The 12,466-nt window shown below is 57.8% G+C and overlaps 6 protein-coding genes across 13 annotated transcripts; 4 read left to right on the forward strand and 2 right to left on the reverse strand.

Annotated features, from left to right (window-relative positions):
• Positions 1–2: 2 nt before the first annotated feature.
• H310_10833 (hypothetical protein) lies at positions 3–1,929 on the reverse strand. Of its 4 annotated transcripts, none has more exons than XM_008877300.1 (4): positions 1,828–1,929; positions 1,615–1,771; positions 565–1,441; positions 3–500 (listed from the first exon to the last, which is right to left on the reverse strand). In XM_008877300.1, the coding sequence occupies exons 1-4, from the start codon at positions 1,854–1,856 to the stop codon at positions 49–51; spliced, it is 1,515 nt and encodes a 504-aa protein (XP_008875522.1). In that variant the 5' UTR covers positions 1,857–1,929; the 3' UTR covers positions 3–48. The 4 variants fall into 4 exon arrangements, with proteins under 4 accessions (XP_008875522.1, XP_008875523.1, XP_008875524.1 ...); XM_008877301.1 differs by having other exon boundaries at positions 1,491–1,771; XM_008877302.1 differs by having other exon boundaries at positions 565–1,771.
• Positions 1,930–2,031: 102 nt separating this feature from the next.
• Positions 2,032–3,813, forward strand: H310_10834 (hypothetical protein). Of its 4 annotated transcripts, XM_008877305.1 has the most exons (8): positions 2,032–2,259; positions 2,303–2,468; positions 2,518–2,680; positions 2,731–2,806; positions 2,851–2,962; positions 3,019–3,138; positions 3,202–3,285; positions 3,337–3,813. In XM_008877305.1, exons 1-8 carry the CDS (start codon positions 2,066–2,068, stop codon positions 3,724–3,726), a joined length of 1,305 nt encoding a protein of 434 aa, XP_008875527.1. In that variant the 5' UTR covers positions 2,032–2,065; the 3' UTR covers positions 3,727–3,813. The 4 variants fall into 4 exon arrangements, with proteins under 4 accessions (XP_008875527.1, XP_008875526.1, XP_008875525.1 ...); XM_008877304.1 differs by having other exon boundaries at positions 2,032–2,468; XM_008877303.1 differs by having other exon boundaries at positions 2,851–3,138.
• Positions 3,814–4,270: 457 nt separating this feature from the next.
• Positions 4,271–5,122, forward strand: H310_10835 (hypothetical protein; the record flags this gene model as incomplete). The annotated part of the gene is made up of 1 exon (XM_008877307.1): positions 4,271–5,122. The coding sequence occupies one exon, from the start codon at positions 4,271–4,273 to the stop codon at positions 4,832–4,834; it is 564 nt and encodes a 187-aa protein (XP_008875529.1). The 3' UTR covers positions 4,835–5,122.
• A 180-nt stretch (positions 5,123–5,302) lies between these two features.
• H310_10836 lies at positions 5,303–7,409 on the forward strand. Of its 2 annotated transcripts, XM_008877309.1 has the most exons (9): positions 5,303–5,671; positions 5,728–5,867; positions 5,916–6,375; positions 6,435–6,526; positions 6,571–6,669; positions 6,713–6,811; positions 6,855–6,953; positions 6,999–7,097; positions 7,154–7,409. In XM_008877309.1, exons 1-9 carry the CDS (start codon positions 5,308–5,310, stop codon positions 7,331–7,333), a joined length of 1,632 nt encoding a protein of 543 aa, XP_008875531.1. In that variant the 5' UTR covers positions 5,303–5,307; the 3' UTR covers positions 7,334–7,409. The 2 variants fall into 2 exon arrangements, with proteins under 2 accessions (XP_008875531.1, XP_008875530.1); XM_008877308.1 differs by having other exon boundaries at positions 6,713–6,953.
• Positions 7,410–7,630: 221 nt separating this feature from the next.
• Positions 7,631–10,200, reverse strand: H310_10837 (hypothetical protein). The gene has a single exon (XM_008877310.1). It carries the CDS (start codon positions 9,338–9,340, stop codon positions 8,765–8,767), a length of 576 nt encoding a protein of 191 aa, XP_008875532.1. The 5' UTR covers positions 9,341–10,200; the 3' UTR covers positions 7,631–8,764.
• A 675-nt stretch (positions 10,201–10,875) lies between these two features.
• H310_10838 (hypothetical protein) lies at positions 10,876–12,288 on the forward strand. Its single transcript, XM_008877311.1, has one exon. It carries the CDS (start codon positions 10,885–10,887, stop codon positions 12,223–12,225), a length of 1,341 nt encoding a protein of 446 aa, XP_008875533.1. The 5' UTR covers positions 10,876–10,884; the 3' UTR covers positions 12,226–12,288.
• Positions 12,289–12,466: the final 178 nt, after the last annotated feature.

Here is a 12,466-nt window from a genome sequence, read left to right on the forward strand (position 1 = left end):
CGCACGTCGTTTGTAATTCTTGGGGCATGCATCCGTCTGTGTTATCACTTAACGATGTTGGTAGTACCACACCGTAAAGCCGATCGCGGCGACGGTCGTGGCGCCGATGGACGCGAGAATGAGGACGTGGAATTGATGCGGGTCCGCGTACACGATCCCGAGCACGAGCACGGCCATGTAAAATCCTTTGTTGGCAGTGTGCTGCATCGCGTTCACCGCGCCTCGTTGGTGCGGCTCGACCCATTCCTGCATGATCTGCGTCTCGGCTAAGCTCGTGGTCCAGAGCCAAAACTGCGACGCCGCTAGCACGACCATGAGCACGATGTCGGCAGCTTCAGCGGACGGCCTCCACACCACGTACAGCGCGGGGGCCAGACACCCCAGGTACAGCCACACCGACGCGACGGCGACCGTCTCGGCGTACTCGAAACGGCGAAGGAGCCACGGGTACGACCACGACGCCATCAAGCCACAGTACGCCCCGCTGCCCATACTCCAACCTGCGTCAAGTTCCCTCCATGAATCAACGTGCCTCGTTTAGAAGCGTTCTCCATGCAGACCTACCGACTGTCGCGGGCGCTGTGCCATGCCACAGCAGGTACGCAGTACTGAGCGCGTTTTCCTTGAGGACTGTCATGTAGAGCACGCAAAACGACAAGCTGACGACGCTTGTGGGGTGCTTCAAGTACATCGTCCACATCGCGATCGTCGAATGCGACTGCGGAGGAAAGCAGCGTAGCTGGTGGGGCGGTCGTTTCGCCGCCAGCGACGGGCACAGGGTGTACACGTCGTGTAAAGCGGCGTACTGGAGTGGGGCCAAGAGGAGGTTCCATCCGGCTGCCGTCATGACCAGCACGACAACTTGGTCATGCGCGGACGGCACCGCGCGCTGCAGCACGCCCATTTGAAGCGCATACACCATAGGAGACACGATTCTGGTCGCCATGTCGATGCGAAGGAGCGATGTATTCCATGCCGACAGCGGCGAGTCGGTGGCACTGGCGAGCTCGACCACCCAGTCCTTTTCGAGCGCGAGCGTCTGGAGGTTGTTGTAGATCTGACTGACGGCACTCGCCCCGACCGCGACCGCGACGGCAGCATACACCGGCCAAGCACTTGCTGCCGAAGGCACTGTATATGATGGGGCGTTGGTTGTCGAGTTGACCGAATGGTTGAATGCGGACGACGTGTCGGTTTGACGGAGAAGAACCGTAGCGACAACGAGCCCGGCCGCGCTGACTGCCACCATCCCGTTCATGCCAAGAATGCCCGTGCGTACGGCATGCCATCGATTCGTAGCGTCGACAAAGGCACCCAAATGCGGCATGGACACGATGAGAATAGCGTACACGATGAGCTGAACGATTACATTCGGCAACAGCGTCGACGGAAAGAGCTGTGTTAACAGCAGTGGCACGGCAAACTGCCACAGTCGGTCGCCCTAGCAACACCGTACGATTATTTGCCTCGTTGAGCGTATCTAGGCACACCCAGGCCGTGGCAAAGTGACTCGCGTACAGATATACGTGTAGCCGTGTGGGCATGGATGCGTCGGCGCGCCGCCCGCCAGTGCCCGTCGGAGTCTTGTTGCCAAGTGTGTTCTTTCGGACGTACCCAAGAAGCGGCTGGGTTTCCTCGGCACGCCGACTGTCCACGACATATGCGGAGAGGCATGCGATGAGAGGAAGCAACGTGCCAAACCCAACACTTGCTAGGATCGTTCCAATTGCTTTGTCGTGTGCCACGCAAACCACGGCTTGAGTACGGCACACTGTTTGAACGACGTCGACATGAGGCAACGGAAGGAGCTCATCTAGTGCCACATACCCACTCCGGAAGAACCGACGACGATGCATAGGAATCCGAGAACGACGGCCGTCGCGGCCGTCCGATCCAGCGGCGGGAGTCGCCACATCTCGGATCTTCTCGCAAATGTTGACAATCATTCATTGGCCAGAAAAAATGAATTCCTTTCGTTTTACTGGTCAATTGAGATATTATTTAGCCAATTATATTGAGGAATCTTCGTATGAGCTGCAACGAACGACGCCGACGCCCGCCGGCCATGCCGCGGCCTGTGCTGAGCGAGGAGCTGGAGAAGATGGTGCTCGCGTTTGTCCAACCTCTTCCCCACTTTGTGACGTGGCAGCTCGTGAGCCGTCGATGGCGCACGATCCTTTCCAGCTTGCCAGCGTACGACGCCAACATGGACTGCATTCGGCCAGTCGACAGTGCGCTCTACCTAGCGCTTCTCCAACGGTGTTCGTGTCGTCGTAATGCAGTCTGGTGAACTGACACGTAGGTGGCCCATGCTGCGATCCGTCACGATGACACATGACGTGCACGTATCCAACGAAATGACATGGCAGTTGGGCCTCGCGCAGCTCGCCCACCTCGAGCATCTCTCCCTGCGCCGCACGTTCACCAAAGTGTTGCAGGAGCTGTTCAAGTCGTGTCCAGCGATTCGCGTACGTGTACAACGTGTTCGCATCCATGGGTTAGCTTGTTGGTTTCCAGAGTCTCTCCGTCCTGGCGGGCTCCGACCTGCGGCTCCCCACGGTCAAAACCAGCCTCATGCACTTGCAAAAGCTCGAGCTTCAAGCGGCGACCCTCGCCAACAACTCGTCGATTATGTCCATTGTTCGAAACGCGCCTCAACTCACGCATTTCGTCGTGTCAGGTTGAACCAGCGTCCACCATCTCGGTACGCTGATCTCCCGTCGTTCGTAGCGGCCAGTGACGTGACGTCGCAAGTACTGACGCAGCTCGCAACTTCCTGTCCACACATTCAACAAGTTGTCCTAAAGTGCGTCGCGGCGGCGCTTGGAGGTCGCTGACGCTTTCCCACAGCCAATGCGGCCTCATGGTGGCGTCCCAAGTCGACACGTTCCTGCGCAAGTTCCATGCCCAACTGACGTGGGTGGACCTGTCCCATTGCCACGATTTGAAGTTGTTCTTGATGGTATGGAGGTGGCGTCGTCGTTTCTACTGTGCGGGCCATGACGACGTGCTTGGCAGAACGCTGACGAAGAGCTCGTCCTTGACCAGCTCCAAGTTCTCGTTGTCGACAGCACCCTCGTACGAGACAGCGTGCTGCAGTCGATTCGATGCCCCAAGCTCCAAGTCCTTTCGATACAGGTTCGTGTGAAAGCGAGTTGTACTTGCGCGCCGTAGAGAGATGCTGACACGCGTCCGGTGCAGAACTGCCGGTGCATCACGGACACGGGCGTTGTCGCGTTTATGGCTCACCATGTCAACGCCCCACTGAAGATCTTCGAGGCCAAAGTAAGATGGACTTGGCAATGCCTTGGTCGTGAGTGACATGCTCTCTGTGAGAACACGGCCATTACAGAGATCAGTGTCGACGTCATCGAGAGATCGTTGCCAAACCTGACGCACATCGGTGTCGAAAGCTGCCGCGGAGTGCCCCGAGCGACCCGACAGCGGTGTGCATTGCAATGCCACATGCATGCGTCGCAGTTCGAACGAGTGCTTGTCGCGACAAACGCGGCCGCGTACCGAAAGGACAACGTGGGAGTCGAGTTTGCCGCGACACCAATCAAACCTTCGTCCATGTCGTACGGCCTGGACGAGGAATATACCCCGCGCGATGGCCACCAAGAGTACGAAGAAGATCATGCCGAGGAGACGCCACAGCGGCGAGGTCGGCGACGACGCATGCCCACGCACCAACCAGCCAAACGGAGTCGAAATATCACAAACTAGGGAATCGATCATGTCTGCTAGGATCGCGTCCACTTGTCAATTTTTACGCATGCGGCCGTTGAGAAGCGAATGCAAGCGTGCCAGTGCGTTCGAACCAGCGCTCTCTCAACCCCTCATACTGCACCATACGAAGGGACAGAGCAAGCGCCTTGCCAAACATGGTGCATCCAACGGACATACGAGAGAGCTCTGTGGAGGGCGAAAGAGGACGCTTCCTGGACACAACATCCGGGGCAGTGGTGTCCAGGATCAAAGCTCGCTGCCTTCACTGGGGCATGAGCCACCACGACCGTCCCATCAAGTATGTGTGGCAGTACGATGGTGGCTGCCGCTCTCGTAGCATGTGCAGCGTGAAAGATCGCAATGGCGCAGGGACATTTGGGAGTGTGCAATTCAAGTTGAAGTGGATTGCGAGGAAGGGGTTTCAGATTCTACCCAATCCGGTGCAAGCATTGCAATATCTGCATTTGATTGGCTGCAACGATCCAATGGCATCGCAAGAATTCAATCCGTTGAGACTTTGGTTCACTTGCAAATTCGAGCCATGCAGCAACATCACCCGTATGCAATAGCGTGCTTTGTGCTGGCGGCGCAAGTCGTCGTTTTCACCTTTGGCCCCGTGGTGGGCATTCTGTTCCTGCTCCACGCGGCTGTGTGGTGGGGCGAGCGCCAACGACGGTGCGCAAATGGCGACATTGAAATTGCGCAACCATTGCACGTTGCACCAAGCAATCTCGTTCGTCTGCGATCGGCGCCGCCTGGCGGGCGTATCGTGCTGTATGATCAAAGTCCGGCGACCCCCAGCCACCGCAACACCCGACAAGTTGTCCCTGCGGTGACTCGACCGGTGCAATGCGCATACCACGACGTCCGCCAATCGATCAAGACGAAACTCCATGCGGTGGTCGTGGACTATTACCACAACTTATGCCGGGACGTCGGGGTGTTTCTCGTGCTCCAAATCATGGTCATGGCCAAAGTTCCGACGACTTTGCTGCACTTCACGGAGCACGCGATCAAGTCCGATGATCTTCTCACTTCGTGCATGGTCACTGTAGTCAAAGACCTGTTGTATCTTGCGCTGGCGCGGAAAATCCTTTCACCGTGACACTCCGTGCCCGTTACGTGCAGCCTCCGCCGCACCCACTGCGTGTGCTTGAGGATGACTTAAGTCCTCGGAGCGCGTTTCAACTCATTGGAAAGTTGAAACCTAATCCATAGTTGCATACATCCCATTGTCGAGCCTAGCGCCGAGCGGAACAACTCGTCCTCCTTGTTCATGCGAATCGAAATGCTTGTGCTGGGCCAGAGCGCACCTGACGTGTTAATCCAGCGTTCGAAGGGCGAGCTTGGACGTGTTGGTGAGGGCGGTGCCAAGGCGAAAGGCGACTTCGTGATGGAAAAAAAACAGCCCTCGCTACAGTCCAATATGGCATCCGGATACCTCGGCCGTAACCGTCGCCTCAGAAAATAGTGTAATCCTTCTGCCAATCAAATTCGTGAAAAGCTGCTTGCCGTGATTTGATTGGTGGAATCAATGAGCGGTCGTCACAGTAAATGGCCATTTGCCCATTTGCACAGATGTTGCGGGGGGGAGAAAATAGTGTGCCGACCGATGCGGCGGCCGCTGCCGAGCCAGGTCCGCTGCCGTACGTGCGGAAGCGCAGCCTACAACATGTCGCCACGCACGACGACCGTCTCCGCGTGATGACATGGATGCTTGCCAAGGAACAAACGCTCCTGTCCGAGTCAGACAGCGACGGCACGAGCAGTGCCGTCAAGTCGGATGCGTCGTCGACCAAGATGGCGAAGGTCGATCGATTGTGCTTGGCAACGCAGGCGATCGCTGAGTTTCCTCATTTGTTCCGAGGGTCGGCGCAAGCCAACTACATGAAAGCCAGCCGCTGGTGGAAAGAAAGTCGAGAATACATCTACGGAACGGCAGGTATCCTGCTACGTATTCCTTCCAAGGCATGACGCTTGCTCACACTTGGTATGCAGGCATGACAGGGTCGAAAAAAGCACGAACTGGCCGCGGCCGCAAGACAAATGCATGGACGCTCTGGCTCCAGGAGGAACTCAAGGCAACGCTCGAGATGGAGCGGTCGACCACTACTACGTGGCACAACAAAGACCTCCTGGTACATCAGCATTGCCATCTGCACTTACGTCACATGCTGCTGCCTCAGGTGATGGCCAAGAGCATCTTGGACAATTCGACGCATCCTGAGTTCAACAAGGACTACATCGTGCCCCAGCGCAACTGCGCGCTTGGCGACCTGGTGAACCTGCGTTGGGTGCAAAACTTCAAAGAAAAGTTCCAACGGCAGCATGCCGGCCACCACCACGACGGATCGGCGATGGCATTCGCCGGGCATGCGTATCCCCCCCGACAAACCGACCTGGACGAGGCCATGGAGGCCAAGTTGCTCCAGACGCTGGCGACGATTCGAGCGACGAAGGACGGCCCGCTTGTCAAGAAAGAAGTGATGCACATGGCGAACCAACTCATTCGTGAAGCCCATCCCATGTTCAAAGTTGACACGACGTGGTACAGAGGGTTTTGCGACCGCCATCCAGAGCTCGCGGTGGCGTCGTCAGCCAAGGACATGCCGCAACGACTTCCCGTGGTGCCAGATTTGAACACAAGTACGGCGGCGACTGCAGGACGACTTGACCTTTCAGAGGTGACGGTCTTCCTTGTGTAGTCGCGATGCCGCTCGCCCACGCACCTGCCGCGCATCCGTCCGACTCGACGCCGCCATTCCACACAACGACGTCGTCCCTCGTTATCGATGAAGTAGGCAGGATCTCTGTCATGAGATGGCCAAACGACCGTTGTAGTCCAAAGCTGCCGACTTGTTTCGTGCGATATCGGCCGGGCATTTCAACACGGTCAAGAGTTTGTTGCTCCAGGGCGCTAGCCCTGAAGGATGTGATGAGGTACGCGGGTTACCACCCCTGCCAACAGCTCAACCCGTCGCAGAATGGATGCACTGCGCTGATCGTGGCGACGAGAGCCAGCCATTTCAACATGGTCAAGGTGCTCCTGGACTGTGGTGCCAAGACCGAAGCCACCGACGAGGTAGTACTTACGAACGACTTGCTAGCTTGAACGCTCGATGCAGCATGGATTGACGCCGCTGGTGCTGGCGGCGGCGTCGGGACAGTTCCACGTTGCCAAGATATTGCTCGAGCATCATGCGAACGTAGAAGCGACGGACGACGTACGCCCATGAACGTGACCTGCATGCCCTGAACACCGTCTGTAGCAAAGTAGATCGCCGGTGTTCCTTGCCGCCGAGCGTGGCGACCTCAAGCTCGTCAAGCTCCTTGTGCGGTTTGGGGCAAATGTCGCCGCTCGCGATATGGTGAGCGCAACGACACAGCATGTGGATGGCATACTCACACACACGACGTAATGCAGGACGACAGCACGGCGATTCTGGCGGCGGCAAAGAATGGCCATGGCCAGGTGGTCGACTTTCTCACGAAAAAAGGCACCCCCGCTGCCATGTCCGCCATGGACGGTGCACCGCTCTCCCTTTTGCCCAGAGCCAGCCCGACAACGGAGAGCACCGCCACCAGTAGCAACGTGTTGATATAATGATCGCTGTTGAGTTGGGAAGCACCGCGTTCGAATGTGCCCCGACTTCAGCATGGACCGAAAAGTGCCTCCCGTGTCATGTTGTGCTCTTTATCCTGCACATGTACCGATTTTGCTTGTCGCTTGGCACGGACCACGCTGCATGGCCGTCACACACGCATCTTCCACATCTCCAGCCGCCCCCTGCGTACCGTTGAGCCGTCGTGTTTCACCCTGGTGTCGGTCCAGGTGCAAATTTGAAAAGTATTCCGGATACGCGCTGCCTTTTCCGGATATGGTGGGTTTGAAAGTCCAACTGGAGATTCCCAGCCATCCCAGGGGAGTGAGGACACGATGGCGGCGTCCAAGGGGACCCTCTTGCACACGTCGGAAGCGCGGTCAGGTGCACTGGACGACGACGACAATGTTAGCATTGGCAGTTTGATGAAGAAAGGAAAGAAATCCCACGCGGCCAAGCTCGAAGACAGGTTGCGACTCGCCCACGGCGCCGCGCAGTCGTCGTCCCCACCCGTCACGGTCCAAACGGCCCTCGACATGATCGAATCTGCACTCGCGACGTTGACAGCACAACTCGAGAACAGCAACCGCAACAGCGTGCGCAAGTGCCTCGCCAAAATCGACGACGGCTTGCGTGGGTTGCGGTCGAAAACCCACCGCGACTCCAAGACAACACCCACGACGGACACTTCTGTCAACACAGATCCAGCCACACCTGACAACGCGCCTCACACGCCGTCCGCCATGGATGCGACTCCGTCCCTCGTTGTCACTCTCAAACTGCAGAAGTCCGCACAGTCGTCGACGTTGGCGGCGCCACCATCTCAACCGTCACATCGCGCATACGACGACGCCGTGATCCAAGACCTTTCGTCCATCCCCCTCGATTCATCGTTGCCGCAGGGCGTGTCGCTGCAACTCGCGTTCACACCGGACAGTTTCTGCGAAGGCATCAGGTGGCCTGTGGTCATGTTTGACTCGTTTGACGTTGCCAAAGCGTGGGGCATGGATGTCACGATGCTGCAGCTGCTACATCCCAACTTCGACGTGCTGTCGGACCGCGTCCTCTTCTACTTTGCCAGGGCCAACACGATGCAAGATCTGAACCAGCTCGCCGTTCTGCCGCTAGTCGACGCTGCCCCGATCGCATGGACCTTCGACGCAAACACGGTCTCTGCCGACGAATTGTACCAACTCGCGATGCAGCAGGCCGCGCAGTTTGCTGCCGCGCTGTGTCCGCTGCACGCGATCGAGTTGCTTGCACACTGCGCAGCCGCCGCGGCATCGTACGAGTTCTCAACACCCGACCAACTGGCCGACGCCACGGCCCAGTTGAAAACCGCGATCGAGTCGCCGACGTACACGGAAAGCCAGCTTGTCTTGTACGCGTCGTGGCCGATTCTGCAGGACGACGCGGGGTGGACCGTCGAGCCGTCAGCAACGACCGGCGTCGTCACTTTCGTCGGCGCCGATGGCGCGCGCCACAGCTCCCGCCTTGCGGCGCTGCGATGTGCGTTGGCATCGGCTTCGTTGACCAGTGTACACCAAGTCGCGTGGTCGTACCTCCGAAACGCACAGATTGGTCGGGATTTGGACAAGGCGGCCGTCGAGTGTGCCGGCGCGCGGTATCCATCCGTTCAGGACGCTGTCCAGGCGTATTTTGGAGGCACGGCCCCGGCCTCGCCACGTGGCGCGGTGGCTTCGGACGTGGCGGAAACATCCGTCGATTCGACTGCATCGCCCGTTCCCATGCACAAAGTGCTGGCGGTGCTGGTCTCGAACGAGTATGGCTGGTCCGAGTCGAGCGATAGCGTTGGTCCGTTGTACTGTCGGCCATCGTACGCGACGATGACGAATCCAGTGATGGGGACGGACTTTTTCCGATCGGTGACTGATGTCGAGCTGTACTTGACGAGTCATGAACGCGGCACGTGGGATCGCATTCTCGACCAGGTGTCGAATGGATCGGCCGGTCCCCCATCGAAGCGCCCGACCACGGCATCGCCGCATCCCAAGGCCAAGAAGCGCAAGGTCTCGGGCGTCAAGTCAAAGTCCAAGTTTGTGGCCACGTTTGCCAGCGTGTTTGCGTACCTCGAGACGAAGGGATGGTTTCGAACGAAGACGGAAGCGGGGTGGTGCTACTACAAGCCGAACGCGGATGTGGCGACGGCCGAGCGCGGCAAGACGATGTTTGCGACGGCCGACGAGTTGGAAACGTACCTCAAAGCATCGTCGGTGTGGTCGCGCGTCGCGGAATTGCTCAAGCAAGAGCACACGACGTCGGCGCTGATTGAGGGCGACGCGTGTGGGAAAATCAAGCCGCCGGCGAAACAACCAAAACCCGACGAGCCCTCGGCCGCCGCCAGACCGAAAAAGGCACCGCGTGTGTCGTCGAGATCGATGGTCGTGTCGGCTGCCGCCCCCGAGTTCAAACCCACGTTTAGCAAAGTGTACTCTGAGCTGCAGAAGGAAGGATGGTTTCACCGGAATGGCCAGTTTGGATGGTGCTACTACAAGCCCGGCACTGTTGTCAAGCAGGCCAAGCTCGACGAAGATTTGTTTTCGAACGAAGTCCACCTCGAGCAGTACCTCAAGTCCAGCGGGGAATGGCAGCGCATCGTGGACCAGAAGAACAGGCAGCTCCAGGAATTGTATGGGTTTTACCCGCCAGCTCCTGTCGCGGAAACGCCGACACCAGCCACGGACCCGCCGGAGGGCCAGCTGCCTCCTCCGTGACTTGATAAATGGAAGTTGTGGACTGGTTTTTCACAGTTCTTAGATGGCACACGCTGCGTCGTTACGCCGTGGCGAAGGCTGCGACTACTTTTTTCGGCCTTGCAGCTAGGCTGCGTTCTACGTCGGTCGCTGAACCCTGTCTGCACACGACCGCACGTCGCTGCCATCCATGCTTGTGTATCAACATGCGTGCCATACGTTGCCCTTCGTGTTGGTGAATGCGTCGCCCACGCGATCACGATGGGTTTCGACGAGCTCCACCAACACACACGCGAGAAGCACAATAGCCTCTCTGGCCAAAGACGACACACGCATGCGCACGATGCTATCCCTCCTCTGGGAGTCTTGCAGCATTTTGCGTCCCCATGCCGTCGACAGGCGGCGTGGGCATCGAATTCCTTCTCGAAGCCTCGACTACATCGTCATGAGCCATTGGTTTTCAAACCGTGCGATGTGGGAATGGGTCAACAATCCGGATAATTCTTTGTGACTCCATTTGGGGTAAACACGTTTAACTCCGTTCAACAAAAAAAATAAAAGTAAAAATAAAAAATTATAAAGAAAATAATATTTTTTTACTGGAGAGATGCAACCAATCGAAGACACTTCCTCCGCTTGGCTGTCCTTCAAGAACCGGCAAGCATCCCTCCAATGCTGCCTCCTTCATACTCCTCGCGCATTCTCCGACTGTGCACCTGCGCATGGTGTCACCAGATGCAGTTGCAGCGTAAAACGTGTTCTTGGCATTGTTGTTTAAACGACTTTTGTCCGGTATCCGGATAATCGCCCCGGCATGCCACAATTGAATCGGCCACACCATGGCAACCGAGAGCGATTCGCTGGCGGAGACAGCGACTCCAGCCATTCAACTTGGCAAGACCGCCGACCCCGCCGTGTACGGAGATCTGGATGTGTCCGTTCCGCAGACTCCCGCGGACGATGATAGCTGGACGACGCGGCCGCACACGTTGCTGGTTGGTTTGATCACGTTGGTGTACTTCTTGTACGCCCTGCTCCACGAAGACCCGGCATCGACGTCGTTGGACGACCTCAAGCGCGGCGTGAAATTTGCATGCATTTTCTTCCTGGTGTACTGCGTGTTGCAGCTGCGCGACGGCCACTTCATTCGACCGCACCCTGCGATATGGCGGTTGATCACGGGCATCTTTATCCTGTACGAAATGGTGCTGATCTTGTTGCTCTTCATGAAGACTCCGGACGCGCGAGCTTTTCTCAAGCACTACGACCCTAGCCTTGGCGTGCAGCTGCCGGAAGAAGGGTTTGCCGAGGACTGCCGCCTCTTCACGCCCGAGCACCCGACCAACGCCGTGGCAAACTTCTCCGCGACGCTCTTTGATCGGTTCGTCGTCATGCATTTTCTCGGATGGATTGTCGGCGCGGTCATGATCCGCAGCTACACCGTGTGCTGGTTGATCTCGATCTTGTTTGAGTTTTACGAGCTCAGTTTTGCCCACTGGCTCAAAAACTTTGCCGAGTGCTGGTGGGACCAAATCATCCTGGACGTGCTCTTGTGCAACGCCGCGGGCATTTGGATTGGCATGCGCATCTGCCGGTACTTTGAAATGAAAAAGTACAACTGGGTCGGGTGGCGCAAGATCCCGACCGTGTCTGGCCGCGCCCAACGCTTCGCCGCGCAGTTCACCCCGGCCAACTGGCTCCCGTACGACTGGAAAATGTTTCGCTCGGCGACGCGATTCTGGATGGTCCTGTTTATGGTGGTCGTGCTGTCTGTGATGATGCTCAACTCGTTCTTCCTCAAGACCGTGCTGTGGGTCCCTGCGTCCAACTCGCTCAACGTCGTGCGCCTCACGATTTGGTACAGCGCGGGCAGCTACGCGATTGCCGAGTTTTACGTATTCATGTCGTACACTGCGCCGAGCCACTTGCCGGACGGAGCGACCGCGCCGTCCCGGAAACTCGGCCCCCGCGCCTGGCTCGGCCTCGGTGTCGTCGTGACCGAGATCTGCTTGATCCTCAAGCACGGTCAAGGCATGTTTACGGCGCCGTTTCCCACGATCGTCAAGGTCAGTTGGGCCATTGCGTCCGTGCTGGTCTTTGGCGGGTCGACGGTCTACTTTACCATTGTCCATCGCAACCGACGAGCACTCGCGGCAGCCCACGCGAAAAAGACGAATTAGATTCCCATAGCAAGCAAAATAGAGGTACCTGCGAGTGAACGCGCAAAGTTTGTTTGCCGTCGGCATCCTCGATCGAGTCGACGCTGTCGTCAGTCCTCTACCGGGTCGTCCCGGGGTGCGATCGACCTACCGACGATGCACTCACCCGTGGCAACCAAAGCATGTTTGGGCTTGCCACGATGCCGGCATGGCGTTGTTTTCGTACAGTTGCTGGGCGATGGCGGAAACGAGAATTGTCCTG

This window comes from Aphanomyces invadans (genome assembly GCF_000520115.1).
Source record: "Aphanomyces invadans strain NJM9701 unplaced genomic scaffold supercont1.28, whole genome shotgun sequence".
Taxonomy (NCBI): Eukaryota; Oomycota; class Saprolegniomycetes; order Saprolegniales; family Verrucalvaceae; genus Aphanomyces; species Aphanomyces invadans.

Excerpts from the sequence above, each read along its gene's own strand:
- H310_10833 (XM_008877301.1), bottom strand. The coding sequence starts at position 1,915 with ATGTGGCGACTCCCGCCGCTGGATCGGACGGCCGCGACGGCCGTCGTT. Across the intron at positions 1,442-1,490 it reads GTCACTTTGCCACGGCCTGG|GGCGACCGACTGTGGCAGTT; the intron begins GTGTGCCTAGAT and ends CGGTGTTGCTAG. Across the intron at positions 501-564 it reads CACAGCGCCCGCGACAGTCG|GTTGGAGTATGGGCAGCGGG; the intron begins GTAGGTCTGCAT and ends AACTTGACGCAG.
- H310_10837 (XM_008877310.1), bottom strand. The coding sequence starts at position 9,340 with ATGCGGCGATGCCGTGGTCGGGCGCTTCGATGGGGGACCGGCCGATCC.
- H310_10838 (XM_008877311.1), top strand. The coding sequence starts at position 10,885 with ATGGCAACCGAGAGCGATTCGCTGGCGGAGACAGCGACTCCAGCCATT.
- H310_10836 (XM_008877309.1), top strand. The coding sequence starts at position 5,308 with ATGTTGCGGGGGGGAGAAAATAGTGTGCCGACCGATGCGGCGGCCGCT. Across the intron at positions 6,812-6,854 it reads AGACCGAAGCCACCGACGAG|CATGGATTGACGCCGCTGGT; the intron begins GTAGTACTTACG and ends CGCTCGATGCAG. Across the intron at positions 6,954-6,998 it reads ACGTAGAAGCGACGGACGAC|CAAAGTAGATCGCCGGTGTT; the intron begins GTACGCCCATGA and ends CACCGTCTGTAG.
- H310_10834 (XM_008877305.1), top strand. The coding sequence starts at position 2,066 with ATGCCGCGGCCTGTGCTGAGCGAGGAGCTGGAGAAGATGGTGCTCGCG. Across the intron at positions 2,260-2,302 it reads TACCTAGCGCTTCTCCAACG|GTGGCCCATGCTGCGATCCG; the intron begins GTGTTCGTGTCG and ends ACTGACACGTAG. Across the intron at positions 3,286-3,336 it reads TGAAGATCTTCGAGGCCAAA|AACACGGCCATTACAGAGAT; the intron begins GTAAGATGGACT and ends GCTCTCTGTGAG.